This window comes from Lonchura striata, chromosome 1 (genome assembly GCF_046129695.1).
Source record: "Lonchura striata isolate bLonStr1 chromosome 1, bLonStr1.mat, whole genome shotgun sequence".
Lineage (NCBI taxonomy): Eukaryota > Metazoa > Chordata > Aves > Passeriformes > Estrildidae > Lonchura > Lonchura striata.
The window spans coordinates 82605110-82622819 of NC_134603.1; the positions used below are offsets into that span (position 1 = coordinate 82605110).

The window sequence follows — 17710 nt, forward strand, 5'->3', positions numbered from 1 at the left end:
TTATGCCACATATTAGGTGGCTAAAAATGACACCAGAGTGAGATAATCACAAAGTACATTATGCTATGTCAGTACAGTATTCAATATAATATGATGGAAGTACAATACCTGTCACGGCAAACAGCCGAAGACCTACCTAGCTGTTGACTCATTTGCTTTCCCCTCATTTGGGGTAGGAGAGGAAAACAGATGTGAGAGTTTATGAGTTGAGATGAAAATAGGGATGCTAACCAGTTACAGGGCAAAAGAAACTCAATTGGAAAAAATTATTTTAATGTTTTTCCAATTAAAATCAATATTCAGGCAGTCAGATGTTGAGGGATAAATTTAGTGAAGATAGCTGGATTTGCAAGCTGGAAGTGCAAACTGCAGATTGGTCTATGGTTGTCCCAGGCAAGAAGGAGGCCATGACCTGCTGACTCTTTGCATAACAAAGGGCTCCAGGACCTGTGTGGCCAGGTGACCAGACAGTCAAGAGGTGCAGCAGCAGCAGCCAACCCCTAGACTTTCCTGTCTTTTGATTTGTAAGAGTATCTCTCCTCTGAGGCACCCAGTTTGAGCTGTTAATTTGTTATTAAGTTGTTGCACCAAAATTAAATTGTTTGAGCCTGAGACTGCTAAGGGAAACCTGGGGTTGAGCTTCTGAGGAAACATCTGTGTATATACAGTGTGTATATAAGTGTGGAGTGTGTAGCTGTGAAGAGGCTTTGAGCACCCGCTCAGGTGATGTGAGAGTGACTGCAAGAATGGCTCCTGGATGGTCAGACAGGGAAGTTTCCTTAACGTGAGGAAAAAAGGCAAGTATTAAATAACGCTTTTCCTTCCCCTTTTCCAAGCTCAATTTCACTGCTTCCTCAAAGACTCCTCATGCCCACTGCAGTGGGTTTGAGTGCATATGGTCATTACTGAACAGTTCCTCTGCTGCTTCATCCCTCTCCCAGTTTTTCCTTCCTGGGATGTGGGCTTTCCTTGTAGGCTGCCATCCTGCAGGGAAAAAAAAAACTGTTTGAGCATGTGCTCTCTGTTAACCACAGAAAATGTCCCATCTGTTCCAGTTTGAGGTCTTCCAGAGGCTACAGGGTGGGGGATGGCAACTTGGATACCCAGAGCATCTCCTTCTCCTCCTCCTCTGTCCATGGCAGTCTCTCTGCTGTATCTCACCCAGCCTTTTTTTCCATAGGTGCCCTGCAGTGGATCTGCTGGAATGGGCTGTGTTTGGCATGAAAAGCCCCCCTGAACTTTACCGAGAGGTCATCCTGCAGCCCTCCCAGCCCTTGTTACAGGCCTTTTCACGTACACCAAATATACCTGTGAAAGGGTCATCTACTATAAAATTAACAGATGTGAAATTAAAGTAGTATTTAAAATAAAGGTGGATTGAATTTTATCAGTATTTGCTATGAGACTTACCTTAAATGAGAACTTTTAGGCCATTCCTACCTCAATCTTGTTTAGGCACCTATGTAGCCCTACTAGTGATTTAGTTTGAACATCTCCTAGTCTTTCAGTTTGCACAGCCTGTGCTGGTTTGAAAATAAACCACAGTGAGAGATGAACCCCACACAAATACCTTGAGAGCAGGTCAGAGTTAAAATTTAATAAAAAATATTACAGTAAATACAGTGATACAGAAAAGCTGGCTTAAATTTACTAAGTCAGAGTACAATCTCACACCCTGTTGGTCAGGGTGCTGGTTGTAAGCTGATTAAATACTGGTTGCAGTCCTGTTGAAGTGATGATTGCAGTCTTTTTGAAAGCCATGGTCCTGTGAAAGGTCTGGTCTTCCTCTGGGTCTGTTGAGCAATGGTGGTGGTGCCTTAAGTCCCCAAAACTCGAGATGATAAACAGTCAGGTTCAGGTGGTACCTCCCTTGGGATGGGGAGTTTCACAATGGAATGATGCAATACTCTTTGACTCATTGCAGTCATCCATTCTTGCTGGGGTCATTGAGTCTGGGATGGCCTCATGATAGCCCCTGAGCAGAGATGACCTCCTCAGGATGGGTGTAGTTACCACAGCCTGAGTTAATTGTGAAGACCATTGTACCTTGCAGGGTTTGCCTCTTCTCCCTTATCTAATACCCAGCTTGCAGTCTGAAGGGTTGAGTGTACACTGGGCAGCTGTTAAAAATGACCCATTGTTAACACTTAATCAAGAATTATATAGATGGGCGTAAGACAGGAAAACTGGACAGAACAAATGCAGATCAGGCCAATGTGGTCAATCAAACATTCTCCGTTTATTAGTTAGAAGATGGCAGTTTATATACACTTCAATATAGTTTACAGTTTACTAAGGCACTCTCAATGGCAAGGTAACATTGTTTGTCTTTGTCTTAAGGTGAACTAAATTCCACACTATAAACCTATACTAATTTACACCCAGAAAACCCAGTGCTTCATGTCCACACCTTAATATAATTTCTAACTGGGCCACAAACTCTTTTACTGTCATAGGCTTTCAAGGCCTCACAAGGCCCATACCTGAGGCCTAGGCTGGAGTAGCTCAAATCTCATTCCAGACATAAATCATGCCTTCTCTCTCTCAGAAATTCTGCAACAGATGGGAGTAGAATACATAGCTTGGTTACACCCCACATTGTAACCCAAGATGTAGGCTCAAAACTGGTTCACAAAGTAGGTTAACAGGCACTATTACACGTGTTTATGGGTAAGATTGTGAAGGGCTAATAGTATCGAACAGTCTTTGCATTTCTGTAAGACCCTTGTAAAATTGGGTTATCATTCTGTTTCAAAGAAATTTTTGATGGATTGTAAAGATGTGGTTGGTTTTGGTTGAACTGGGATTTTTCTCCAGCACATGGTTGTAATGTTAGTAAGTGGGATTGAAGAATATAGTTTTGTACAAACAGGCTGATGAATATTATGCCTTCTTCTCACTCCTTATAGTCTCACGTGCTAATATCAAAGATAACTAATATTGAATGACTTCAGTTAAGCCAAGACCAAATTGCAAGGGTGACTTTGAATAAAAAAGAATAATCATTTAATAGAGAATGCTATGTACATCACTTCTGCATTGAAGAGGTTTTACCTGGACTATCTCTTTCAAAACTTTCAAAATTACAAAATAGAGGTGTGTGTGGACAGAACATGAGGAAGACTAGGTGGCTAAGAGGTAGAGCTTTCTTACCTCATCATGTAGCATAAGCAACCTCTTGTGGTCTTGCCACCTTCATAAGAATTTACTACATTTAATGTAGCAGAAGCCAAGAGCCTTGAAAAGAATTTGCTGACTTGTGTATGTTACTGATTCTGTAATTTTTGTGCTTTCTTCATTTGAAGTACAGACATTTAGGTTAGGATCTAAGTAGTGTATATAGCAGGGAAAGGGAACATATGATTGTGATTAATGAGTTCAAGATCTTGGCTTAGGTCCCAAGAGATTTTTAAAGTGAAGCAGAGGGAGCCCTTATTCTGTAAAATACTTGAGAGTAAATATAACTTAAGCATTCTTGTTGCCTACCAAGTTAACTGTGCATGTCTTGTTACTTTTCTGACCACAGGGAGTTTGGCAGCTCTGGTGTATCAGCATTCCATCACTCCATTGGCATTGCCCTGCAAGCTCCTCATCCCAGACAGAGGTATGCTTGTTGAAGTACAGATGACATATTCCCAGCCAAGTTTTGCTTCAAAGTGTCAGTGTCTGAAGGCAGGTGAACGTGTCACAAGTTGACATCTAAGCAGAAACTCACCGAGGAGGAAGCTGTGGTGTTGTCTTCAGTATTGATGATGACCCTTTATCCAAAGTGTGGTTATGAGCATACTGATACTGTGGTATTCCAGTCATAAACATATATTCATCATGGAAATCCATGCAGTAATTTACCACGTGGGAAGACAAATATATTTCTTAGGCATAACATTATGCCCATGTATGGTTAGGCTCAACCACTCATTCAAGTCCAGATAGCAAAAGGACAAGTAGATGAAGAGTAGATGGTACCCTGAGTGCAACACTGGCAGGAAGAGTGTAGCAACTTGCACAGGTTCAAATGTTGTTCAAGTAAATGATCAAAAAGCCTATGTTGCTTCATGGGATTATGATTCTAATTCTGCTTATACCGATTTCATAAACCACTCTAAGACAAAAACAAAATGCTCATGCTTGTACAGTAATTCAGTTGTCTTACATTCTCCCACATGAAGTTAACCCTAGACACATTATTGAAATATTAAATGTTTTTTTGGTTTATGACTTCAAAGACTTTTTTGAACCCTTTAAACTTTTGTCACAGACCATATGTTAATATACAAAAATAGCATTTGACTTATGCAAATACATCAGTGAAACCATTTTAGCACAAAGATATGCTGTGGTTGATGTGACAAGAGATCTCATGCATCTATATGGCAAAACAGTGTGAAGGTTGGCTTGTTCTCTTTATCCCCCCTCACCTAAGATGGAAAACTTACTCTGTTCTTCCAGAGGCATAGGTCTGGAACATTTGCCTTGTCTTGAATAAACATACTAAAGTGAAATTTTATTTTGCTTTTTTTTTTAAATCAAATTTGATAATGCATTTTCAGACGATCTTCTGTAGTTAATGACATGATACAATGCCTGGAGTATTTAAAATGTTCAGAAAACTGTAACTAACCATATGAATAGTGTTACAAACTGTATTATGGCTCTCTTCCTCATTTGATTATATTCAGAGACAGCATGCCTCATGCTAAATGCAGCAGTGAGATCTTATATGCATTTATATAACTGAAATAACATGCTGGTGGACATTTTTCTTACTACATTTAACAGTCAATTGGGAGGAAATGTTCCACTGCTATTTTAATGGTTCAGATGGTTCTTTTTCAACTTAAGAAGAAAGTTTTGTTGTCATCCTCTGCATCAAAATATAATTAATTGATTTCATCATGGTAACACAGTCTTTCTGTATAAATGACTGTAAATTATACAAATCAAATTATATAATTAAAATCACACTATTCAATATATTTTTGGCTGTAGTGAGAGAATAGAGCTATAAGTATTGTCTTAATATGTAATCATGTGAGTCCCTACAGCATATGCCTGTGTTATGTCTTTTATTGTCAGGAAACAAAAGTTAAGCAGCCTGCTTTCAGTGCTCAAGGCAAAAAAAAATCTGATGCAGCACAAAATGTACATAGATGATTATAATTGCAGATAAAAGGTGGTTTTATGTTTCTGGTCAAGAGTTGTCCAGGAAATGAGATAAGTGTAACAGCTCATAAATGACTGTGACTTTGGTTTGTTGATTTAAGTCCCTACAAGACAATGTTTTCTGTTTGCAGATCCCTTGGAGGAGGTAGCAGAAACTTCCCCACAAACTGCTATAAACTCAGCTGCGGAGCTTCTCAAACAGGGTGCAGGTCTGTTAAACTTTTACCCTTTTATTTCTGTTACCAAAGTTTGTATCTTACAGGCTGGGAGAAGCTGAAGCTTAGACTGGATTAGAGGATATGTAAAAGTAGCAGCTAAATTTATTGTGCTGGGTAAAAGTGTAAAGGGTATTTTGAAGGTATGTACCAAGTTTCTTATGTTTTCTGCAACCAGGTCCTACATTCTACAACCCTGTGTTTCATTTCCCATCATGTGTCTCATGAGAATATGAGATATATGTAGGTTATTTCAAACATAGCAATTTTTAAGCGGGACATTGCTTTCATAACTGATAAACTTTAAGAGGATCTTCTCAACCTGTGGTTGCAGAGGTTCAAGAAGACCTATGTGTGAGGTCTGCAAAAGCCAACTAAGGAAGGTGTTCAGTTAGGATTAAGTTCTCACCATAGGAGTTAACAATACCACTGCAAAACGCTTACTGTTGCATCAATCTGAAAAAGATATTAAAGAACAGATTTTTTTTTACTTCACTTGGTGCTGCATGTTCTTAAGAAATGTCATGTGTCTTTTCCACTGGATGCTTTTATGGATTCTTACACATAGTGCATCACCCATTCTGGCAAATTGAATTGTGTTACTGCAAGCTTATTTGATGTGTTAAGAGGAACCATGACCAGAGTATGTTCAAATTATGTGATGCTATGCCCTGTTACCATCTGTATGGCTCTAATACTGGGGTGTTTGCAAGGGCTGTATAAAGGTGTGCTCTGCTTCTTATCTGCTTTGTTAGTGTGCAGCTGATCCAGAGAACTAATTAAACAGCCTGTCTGAAGAAGTGTGGTGGCATTCTAACTCACCTTGTTGGATGATGCTCCAAGAACTCCTGCATAATCTTAAAGTTGTACTTGGTAGAAATGCAACCAATGGTGTTACTCTGCTGTACATTGGGCATGTCCAGGGGATCCTGCCCATGTCCTGCAGTGGTGTTTGGTTTTCAGGTTGCTATGCATTCTCCTCAGAAGCCACCCAACTAGTGACATTAGAGCACAGGAATACACTACATTTGCCACTTTCTTTTGAGTTTAGCCTACCCCTGGATCCACAAGTGAGTGTTGTGGCAAAGCATGTGTTGATAAGAATGCTGCCTCATTGCCCTTATGCATTTTTAGAGCACTTCTGAAGGGGCAGTTGTCAAACTAGACAGCTCTGGAGAGAGTGATGCTCCTTGCTTCTGCTATAATTTGCTTTGACTTCAAAACTTCAAAGAAAAAGAAAGAAGTATTTCTTCAGCTGGGGCGGTAGTCAGATAAGTCTTTATGGGAGCTGTTGTATCATGGATCACTTAGGGTACTTAGTACATTTGATTTTAACCTGTTTTGATGATTTTGTTGATTTTAAACAAGAATTTGGAACCCAAATAGATAAATTAGCTATGAGAGGTTCTCAGAGGTTGTTGTTTGTTTGGGGTTTTTTTTGTTTTGTTTTTTTTTTTATTTTTTTGCCTTAATACATCAGGGGTCCCTTTCCAGTCACAGAAGCATTCAAGTTGTGGAATTCAACACTGAAGTGCAGATCCAAACCATGTAAATTGAATCCTTTCAGAGAAACTTTAAAGCACATACACTTTCTCCTTGCCCTTCTATACCCACACTTCTCTCTCTCCACAAGCAAAAAAATGATTATTTTTGTATAGCTCCATGAAAAACCTGATGAGCATTTTCAGGTTCTAAGTGCTGAAGCTGACTAGAAATCCTTTGCTTCTTAGACATTGACAATTGAAGTCTGGAAACCATACAGATAAGAGGCTTTTCCTTAAAATATACCTTGCTTTTTTAATCTTCCTGTTCAGCAACAAAATTTTCTGCTCAAATAAATTACAGTTCTTAATTCTCTTTACGCTGATACAGTCAAGAAACTAAGCATTCTGAACAAAGGACATTCCCAGTCTGAAAGCAGCATTGTTAAGCTGTTGCTGGTGGCACAGATGTGCTCCAAAATGTCACCTGTGAAAGACAAAGGCAGCAACATTGCAGCTGCATTGAACAAAAGGTCTTCTTTTTGTTGTAGCTTGGAGCATGGTTTCTCCAGCATTACTGTTCTCAATATCTTGTCCAGCCATGCATGATGTTCTTTAATAACAAATCTTTCTGTGTTTCTCATTATCTCTCCTCTCCTTTTTAAGCTGACATGTTTTCACTTTGCAACACTTTCATAAAAGTTTTCATTTATTATCTTCTGTGCTACAGAGGCAAAGGATACCCTGTATTAGGTAACTGCTGTTTGAACTATCACTTTGAGGGCAATTGTTGTGTTTTTTTCCCTTAAATTGATGTTTATTCAGTGTTTGTTCATTTCCTTTTTCCCTAACCTCCTCCCCTCCCCAGTTGTCAATCTTCCCAAGCTCTTCCCTCTCCTTCTCCTCTCCAAGCTGTCAATCGTCCCTTTCCCTGCCCCTTTCCCTAGAACATTCCCTGTAACTCCTTCCAGTCCCCTCCTCTTCTACCAGAGTGTTCCCTGTCCATTTAGTTATTCTCAACACCTTGTTGGTTACTTTATGTTATTTCACCCCCCTATTTCCCTGATATGTTTATGATATGTCAGTCCTGCCTTAGATTGCTCCCCAGCTCTACCCTCATTGGTTATTGTTCCTACACATCTCCTCCTGAGTTCCTGTATAAAACCTTTGTTTGCCCTCCCAAGCTGGTCTTGGGGCTCCATTATCTTCACTGAATAAATCCACCTTGCTACACCCCAAGCCCTGTGTCGCCTCCATCTGTCCCTGTGCCGACAACTGGGACAGCAGAGCTTGCAGGGAGATGGCCACACCTGTCTTCCCTCACCGCCCAGCATGGAACCGCTCAGAGCATCCCGACAGGACACAACACAACAGGCAATCTAGATAAAATGCTTGGAAATTTTATTTAGAAACAAAACCTGAAAACAGTCTGTCGACAGCAATGCACTATGTGACAGAAGAGGAAGGGACTCTGATGTGTGTGGCTGTAAAAGAAGGGAAACTTCCTGTTCTGGGGAAAGACCCACAGGATAGTGCTTTAGATCTGTAGTGACCATACGTAGTAATGAGGCAAGAAGAAGAGAGCTTATGGTTTGGAGGGTTCATTACAGTTTTAGGTTGTTACTCATCATCTTAAGACTTCTCTGCATGAGTTTAATTGATTCAAGCAAAAATTATGGCAATTTTCACAGCAATGCAAAAATGTATTTTTTAAATTTTAGACTTGCAAATCAAATAAATGAATTCTCAGGATCCCTTCCTCCACTGATGGACTCCAGAGCTTGAAGTTACTGAGCTGATCATTATGCTGGAGTCAAACATAGGCTTATGCACTTTTAAACTGTATGATTACTTGGTTGTCTTGAAAGTGACAGTGTCTAGCTGTATAATTTTATGTAGATAGTCATAGGAGAAATCTTAATACAGGTTACAGAATAACTAAATAAAAAGATAAATTGTTAGATTTAATTTAATCTTTGCTTTCATAGTAATGTTGGCAAACCAAATGAAACTGCTAAACAGATGAAATGTAACCATGGTAATTTGTATGTGTCAACTGACAGAATTGTAAATTTTGTCCTGGATACCTACACAAGTGTTTTTACCAAACACATCTCTTGGTGCTAGTGTTTAGCTATGAATGTGTATAATCATTCTTGCTTGTTCTTAATTTGTTTGTAAATTTGACTTTGTACCACAGTTCTATAGTAAACGTGAATCATTCTGTTATTTCCATTTAATAGTTCATACTTTAGATGGCACTGTACTATGTAGTATTATACAGTAGTACAGTACTACTATATAATGCTATATAATATTAATACATATTTTTGTAGTGTTCACTGCAAATTTGATACAAAACTGTGTAAAAAAAAGTAACTGTTTGGTAACCTTAGAAACCAGTGCACATCTATTTTATAGAGATATTTCAGAAGCTGCTAATATCTCTGGAAGAGGAATAGTACTTTTAGAAGTAAATGTATGCTGAAATAAAGAAAAGGCCTAAAAATGTATGTCAGTAATTTTTATCAGTATGGAAATTGTTTTACTTGCTCTAAAATCATTAAATGTACAGAACACTATTAATGAGAATTAATGAGAAATGAGCTTTGAAATAATCCTCAGTTATTTTTGGTGTGAAAACAGTCTTGTCTTGACAATCAAGTGAATGGTTTCCTTTGAATATCGTTTAAATTTGAAACTGTAGATCATGTGAACATATGCTGCAAATGTGTATTTTCTTACTGGCTGATGTATTTGAACTTAAAAGCAAAATATCCCCATTCTTTCAGGAATGCCTTTGCTCCAGTACTACCTACATGTGTACTCTCTGGTGTTGTCTTGTACATATTTTAATTTCAGGATATCTATGGGTAACAGATAAATATAGTCATTGGCTTTGATATAAAAGTGTTAAAACCAAAGGGAGACTAAAAGGTCTATGACCTCTCAAAATCTTTTCCCTCTTTCATTACAGCTTGTAACGTTTGGTACCTGAATTCAGTAGAGATGGAGTCCCTCACAGGATACCAGGCAGTACAGAAAGCCTTCAGCCTGACGCTGATGCAAGATCCATCTCCTATCTCAACCACTGTCCATTTCAAGGTTTCTGCTCAAGGAATCACACTGACAGATAATCAGAGAAAGTAAGCAAATAAAGATGGGAAGGGAATATCTGGCCTTGTCCTTGTCAGGTGTTGGCCGCTGTTGATTTGGCATTCCTAGTGACATTTTGCAATCTCCATCTCAGAGGATACCAAGACTATAGGAATGATGGTGACTGTGTTAAGATGGCTGTAGTACAGGAAAATACATTTTTAAGTTGTGGACTTTATTTCCACCTGGTGTATTTTACCTTTGGAAGGTCATTTTGATATGATATTTTTTGTTATTTCTTAGGAAAGTAATGGCTTTGCTAGCATTTAATATTGAACCTATTCTGTGAAATAATTTTATCTTCATGATGTCTTTCGCCAGTATCACTGAACAGACCTGACTTAAGCAAATTATGTATATCTCCAGGATCTGAAACAGGGTTTTGGATAGCCTGTAAAAAACTATGACAAAAGGTTAATTTATATTTACTTTGTTCTAAGTGCTAATTAGGCTACCACAAACTTTTCAAATTCAAAAAATTGCAAAAACAAAGGAAGGACAACAGGAATTCATTGTAGGTTAAAAAAAAAGTGCCAGATTTCTTAATTCCATGGGGTTTGCAATCATTTGTAGCAGATCAGAGAACCTTTACCTTAATTGTAATGCCTAGGAATATTTTGAAACGTAATATGATCAAATTATTCATAAGTTCCACAGGGTTGTCTGTCTCACTAAAATAGTATCTAAATGGCCAGTTTTTCATACTCCTAGCTCTTAGGTTGAGAATCAGTTTTCCTTTAGTTCAAAAAACTTCATGTTAGTCTTTCAAATGTATTTATTGGGTTGAAACAGTTCAGGTAGATTTCAAAGTCACTCAAAGATAGCAAAAAATATTGTATTAAATTAAATACAATTTATTTTTCAGATTATTGTTTAGAATTGTAAGCATCTGTACTGTTTCTGAAATTTGTTTTCTTTCTTCCTATCCAGACTCTTTTTTCGGCGACATTATTCAGTCAACACTGTTATTTTCTGTGCTTTGGATCCACAGGACAGAAAGTAAGTATGACAAGCAGCATTTTTAATATGTTATTATTACAAACTAACTAAAACGAATATTTTTATTTCTCCATTCTATGTTTACTGCTTTCTTAATGGACAAGGTGGTTGAAAGATGGCCTTTCTGCAAAGTAAGTAGCATCTCTTTTAACTGAATGTTTTAGGAATATCAAAGTGATCAGTTTCTTGGTGTTCTAAATTACTTCTGTCTGAGATGTGGAAGGGAAGGCGTCTGTTCAGAGACAAAAGCCTCTCCACCCTCTGTAATTGGTTACTTCATCTACATCTCTGCAAATTTGGGCCTAATTATGTGATGAGTGGGGGTGGGAAGTCTGGAGCCAGAGCTAGCATTGTTTATTTAGATTTCGAGTCTGTGATTTGACTGTGGTTTCAGGCATCGGAGATGTTTGTTCTCTCAGTTTTGTGTTCCACCTGTCCAGTAAGACTTGACATAAGCTTTTCTCACTTAGACTTATAGCTTTAAAAAAAATCTGTCTCCTGGTACATAGATGAAAACACTCCTACTAATATTAGTGTGTGGCATAAATACATTATTACCTTTGGATTGCAGATTGTTTTCTGTTGAAGGCAAACATTGTTGTCACCCTTTAATCAAAATAAATAACTTAGGCTCAGCACTTGTTTCTGGAAAAGAGCAGAAATAGATGGCTTAAATCCTTTTTCCAATATTCTGTCCACTGAGATGTGTGGTCCTCAAAATCCTCTCTTTGGGCAATCCCTGACACACCACACCACATGCCCCCCCAAACTAGGTAGAGAACAGCAGTATTGAATCAGATTATATCTGTTATATAGAGATATATATATTCTGAGATATATATCAGAAATACATCTCCAGGGTTAGCAGCATGTCTCTGAGAGCAAACAGTACAGGATGCCATATGGACAGAGTAGAAGGAGGGGGACAGTCTGCTTCCCTGATTCTGTCATGAGCTGGCTGGTCCATATGGACTATTGTGTTTAGCACCACATGGAAACTTGTCCATCAGAACAGAGAAGTCTGCTATGTGTGCTTGGTTTCTGCATTATCTTTTCTGTTTTATGAAGTGAGGCAATGCCTATCTGTCATTTCTCTGACATACTTTGATTGCTGCCCTTGCAGAGTGTTTGGGTTCATTGCCAGGAAGCAAGGCAGTGCCACAGACAACGTATGCCACCTCTTTGCAGAGCATGATCCAGAACAACCTGCCAGTGCCATTGTAAACTTTGTATCAAAGGTCATGATTGGATCCCAGAAGAAGATCTGATGCCTTTCCATCCTTGATTCAGAATTCATCGCTGACTTCACGGAAGGAAATCACTCGGAGAGGGAGAAAGGCTATTCAGCAACGTCTGAATATTGTCATTCCCAATAAGGAAAGCAGAGAATGATCTGTGTATTGTGTTTGTGAGAGCTCAGGCTTTTATTTCAAGATGCTTCACAAAGCACTATTTCTTTATTTTTATATCAGAGGACAAAACAAAAGAAGCTGGGTGCCACAGTAAACCACATAGCCTTTACATGAAGCATAAATGAAGAACTTTTCTCCTGATGGGTTTCTAGTGTATCTTCATATGCTGTTTCTCATAGTTTATTGGAGCAGAAATACTTAGTAGATTGTGCTACTTTTTTGTTCGGGAAGTGTTTTGTAAAACCTCAGCAAAGGCACTTGCCATGGTTGCATCAATGGTAGTTATAGGCATTGCAAACATGCTTTTAGGAGAATGATCATCTGAGGAAAATTTGCTCTTCCCTATGTTTTTGTGATCAGTGATGATAACTGAATGGAGAAAGGGGAAGATGTATGTGAAGAGAAGTTTTGTGCAAGTTGTTTTCTGGTAAGAAAGGAGTGGCAGTGTGGAATATTCAAGAAGATTGCTCTGTATTTAGTGTTAAGAAGGCTGAGCTGGTTTAGTTTGAAACTTTTTCAATAGAGCAGAAGTGGCAGAACAAAAAGAGGTGTGAAAATCTGCTCTATTATTAAGGGGGTTTTTGTATTTTTTTTAATACAGATAACTAAGCAGGGGAGATTAAGCATTTTGGTAATTACCGGATAAAAATTAGGAAAAAGCAAAGAGGAAGATTGTATAATTTATGCATTTTTACCAGTGACAGATTATTTATAGTGGATCTCAGATCTTGGTATATCAGAGAGGTAATTCTTAAACTAGACCACTGTTAAGCTTTACCTTCAGCACTATTTTGTGTACGTAAATGTGTGTGTAGCTTGTGCCTTGGTAGAGGCAATAGTTGGATATTTTGTCTTTTGTCTTACAGTGACAAGACACTTCCCATTTTCTGCCTCTGCAATACTGTTTTATTCCCCTACATAATATGTAATTATATTTATGGATTCTTCTACCCCATTATTTTGCTGGAGTTTTGAGGATTATTTTACCTTTTTTTCTTTTCATCTATAGGAACTATATTTGATTTGTTATTCCTATATTTGATTTGTTATTCCTTGTTATTCTGAAAGTGAATGGAATTTATTTTGTTACTTCATCCCATTTCTTGAGAGCATTTATGTCATGATTTCTACATCCATCACACTTGTACATATCTCTTTATCTTTCTTAACACATTGATATTTGAAATGCATAAGAAAGTGCTATTTAGCTTTATAGAGAATCGATGCAGTAGGTTACAGTGGAAGCCTGAACAAGGAGAGTAAGCCACTGAGATCTCCTGTGTAGTTCCCATTCACTCAAAAAGAGCAGTACTAGACCCCTGTATGAGAACTGATGGTTATATTGCAAGTTCAGTGTGGCAAGTGCTGAAAAAATTCATTGCTTCTATTTCTTTCATGTGTAGCTGTCAATATCATGTTAATAACCTGAGGAATAAAATAACATTCTGTATTTCGCATGTTGATAGATGAGCCACTTCATTCACATGTGGATTTTAATCCTTCTATCCACCAGTTTGAACTACATTTGTCCTGTATAAAATATGTGTTTTTATTTTAACAGCTCTCCTTGTATTTCCTGAAGTATTAGGACCGTGTTAAACCTTACTCAGTGACCATGGCTGAAGTGTTTACAAATTATTTGTGTAACTACAATTTTGTGTAAATAACTTTATGTTTTTTAAGAGGAAAGTGGTGAGGAAGAGAGAGAAGAAATATTTGAAGTTTATTGTATTTGGACCAGTAGGCATTGGATATCTGTAGAACGGTGAAGCAATCCAAAGTGTGGCATTTAATAGCTACTATTGAAGCAACAAAGGCAAGTACCTCTGATTAGTAACATATAATCCTGTTCTTTTGACACAAAAGTATACTACTTAAACAGTGTTTATGTACCATCCAAAAAAAAATAAAATAAAAAATGCAGTTCGTATATCTAGGAGCTTTGCTCCTTTTATAAAATGTGAGAACAAGTTTTCTTTTAAGATTCTTTTGGTGTACAAAGATTCCAGTTGCCTAATCTCATCACCCTGTTGGAGCCCACAGAAATTCTTCAGCTGATACCTCAAGTAGATTTAAGTCTCAATTAGATTTTGATCTGATGTGTTGTAAAAACTGAAATGAGGAGGATTTTTTTAAACTATATTTTTTCACTTATGTAGATAATAAATTCTAGTGTGTCTTCTTAGACACTAAGTGGTGGCCTTAGGGCTGAAAATAAAATATTTTTTTTCCCCGTGTATTGTAATTTCCATTCACAACCTTATTTTTTATTCCTTGTGCTTGAATTCAAAAGCATGAGGGATTGCATGCTGACACTCCTGGTGGTATTTTCTGGGAGTTTAGCTCTACTTGCTAAGTGGGAAAAAATAAGTTACCTTGTTTCTAAGGGAGATTTTCTATTTTGCATTCCTTTGGATGGTATATTGCCATGTGCATTTGCTGTTTAATTAATTAAAAAATTGACAAAGCAAGATAGTTCAGTATGTACCATTATATAGTCTGTAGAAAAATATTCATGCAACTTACATGTTCATAGCAAATACAAGACTAATCTTTATATAGCACTTTTTAAAAAGATTTTTGGTAGATGTATGTATACAATTTCATAACTAATGGCAGCAAGTTGGCACATAATATTTAGCCAGACTCCTGCTAATGTGGTTCGTAAATACACTATTATAATCATACAGTGTTAAACTACAAAAATTCTGAAAGCCACGTTTGTAATTAATGGTTTCACTGTATCCAATACTGTCATTAAATATTTAATGTTTCTTTCTTAGTTTTTCCTACTAGTGAAAATTTTTACTTTTTTCTTGAAACTGTAAAGAAGCCTCTAAATGTCTTCATTATACAAATGAATGTTCTATAAATGCTTTGTATAGTCATTTTCTCTGCTCTTCAGATACCATGTCTTTCAGATTATAATAAAATTATGAATGTGAAATTCCACCACACAGTGTCACAGGGCAGTCTGTTCTGAATGAAGTTACCGTCTGGCATTTGAAATCAGCTAATAAGCAAAACCTTCTTCATTAATTAATAATAATTTGCATGCTGCAGTTTAGTTATAAGAAATATTTGAGATTTCTTTCAAGGACTTCAGATGATCTTGTATTAGTGGTTCAAGTCAGTTGAAGCATATGATTTTCCTAGTTAATTTGTGGTTATAATGGTATAAAAGTATCTATTGCTTGCATTGCATATTTCAGTGTAAGAAGGAAGAATATGATACCATCCTCTGACATATTGTAACCATTTAACTTCCCCTCCACTGACCTTATGCTGGAAAACCTTCCAGAGGGGGCTGAGAAAACCTTCCAGAGGGGCCTGAGAAGTTTAACCCCTGGCTGAAACAAGTACAAAATCAGTACATCAGACAGACAGTGAAGGTTATACATGCTTTATCAGGGTTATTTCTGAGGCTGATAAACTCTGGTAGGTCATGTTTATGCCTTTTCTGTGTCTTGGTTTGAAAAGACAGGTGTCTGCTGAGGAAGGCAGGAGCCTCCTCTGAAATGGAAAACGTTAAACACCCTCCCTTCAAATTGTTATAGTTTTGAAATTAAGGGGCTCTCAGGTAAAGATATGGGAGCAGGAATAACAGTTCCTTATTAGGGAAGAAAATAAAAATAAAATAAACAGTGCAATAATACAAAACAATACTGACAGAGTCAGAATATGACCTGACACCCTGTTGGTCAGGGTGTTGGTAGCAGTCCAGTTGAATGTCTGCAGTCCTCCTACAGTGGCAGGTGTGGTTCTGTTGAAGCAGTGATCCTGTAGAATGGTGTAGTTTTCCTCTGAAAATCCTGTGGTGGTGTAGATAGGCCTGATCTTTTTCTGGGAATCCAGTGGACAAGAAAGCTGCTCCTCTGGGAATCCAGTAGAAAAGGCTGCCTGTGGTGTTCCAAATCTCAGATTATATCCAGGTAGGAATGCTTGGCTCATCCCTCTGGGCAGAGCACCTCACAATAGGATGATGTAATTTTATCCGTGAGTCTCAAAGGCCCATTAGCAGAAGTTATCTCCCTGGAGGGAGGATTGGTTGTGGAAGAGATGAAGAAAAACAGAAGATAACTGCTCCCACCACTAACGGATGATAATAGAACACACACCCCCACCCACATCTTGCAACCCAGGACAGTGAGGCATACACTGGCAGGAATTTTTCATTCAGTGTGCTTGGCTGTCATTCATCAGTACAGGTGATTGCGAAGTTTATGCATGGTTGTAAAGTGGGATTTATCCATTAAAAGTGTTGGTCTTTTATTAGAATAGATTAAAATGTGGAACAGATGACAAGGATGCAATAGTGAAATGATTTTCTGTGTCAAGAGTGCAGTCTCTCCTGTTAAACTCTTGTCCTTGAACCTGGATGCCTTTGTGTATGTGTGCTGCTGTTGGATGCCTTTTAAGGCTGCTCTGGAGTCTCTTCGCTCTAGTGGAAGAATATCTGCTTTTAGGATTCATCCTAGATATTTTCACAATGTTTATATGCAGTTGTTCTTATTAGCAGTGTTCCTCATAGCATCAGTAACTGTTCTCCCGTTGAGATATTTATAGCAGGAAATCTGCTTCCCCTTGTGTTCCTCAGTCTTCTTTTGGCAAGGCTAAACAATTCAGCACTCTGTATAAAAGGGGCAGAAGCTGCTGCCTTGTAATTTTTTGTGTGTTTGTATTCGAAAACTCTTGGAACAAGAAAACTTGACCCACAAGATAGGCAGGGTAAATCCCTCATCTGTTTCTGCTGTTGATGCCTAGAATAAAGGTAACAGTAGTGTAAACTGTATCAGGCAGTGTGGAAAAAGGAAATAAATTACAAAGGCAAATAGCTGAAGAAGTTTTTTAAAACCAAAGTCAGAAACAGGAAGCTTGCAGGAGACCTAGCATATCTGGCAAACTACCAAGAGGGTAAAGGGGAGCTTTTTAGAGAATTAAAAGATATTGCTGAATAACTGAGAAAAGATTTGCATCATATATCACAAGGGATCTCAAACCAGAACCCTTTTTTTGGAGACATTTAGTGTTTCACAATGTACAAATGTTTGGACCAGTTTTAATGTTATATTATTTGCATAATCACAGGGTGGTTGAGGGTGGAAGGGGCCTGAGGAGATAATCTAGTCCAGCTCTGTTGTTTAAAGAGGGACATCTAGAGCCATTTGCCCAAACAGCTTAAATTCACCAAAGCTAGCATCTCCAGTCTCCCTGGTCAATTGGTGGTAATTCTTAGTCACCTTCACAGTGTTTCTTAATATTCAGAGGTAATCTCCAGAGTTTC

At 37.9% G+C, this 17710-nt stretch overlaps 1 protein-coding gene across 4 annotated transcripts in view; it reads left to right on the forward strand.

Annotated features, from left to right (window-relative positions):
* The window catches only part of TNS3 (tensin 3), a 187797-nt gene extending 172419 nt beyond the window's left edge, over window positions 1-15378 (forward strand). For all 4 annotated transcript variants that reach the window (XM_077785370.1, XM_021526399.3, XM_077785372.1 and 1 more), the window contains 6 exons: window positions 3527-3604; window positions 5295-5372; window positions 9837-10005; window positions 10946-11014; window positions 11119-11145; window positions 12138-15378. In XM_077785370.1, the coding sequence (XP_077641496.1) occupies window positions 3527-3604; window positions 5295-5372; window positions 9837-10005; window positions 10946-11014; window positions 11119-11145; window positions 12138-12282 (566 nt within the window). In that variant the 3' untranslated portion in view covers window positions 12283-15378. The remainder of the gene's footprint in view (window positions 1-3526; window positions 3605-5294; window positions 5373-9836; window positions 10006-10945; window positions 11015-11118; window positions 11146-12137) is intronic.
* The last annotated feature ends 2332 nt before the right edge of the window (window positions 15379-17710 follow it).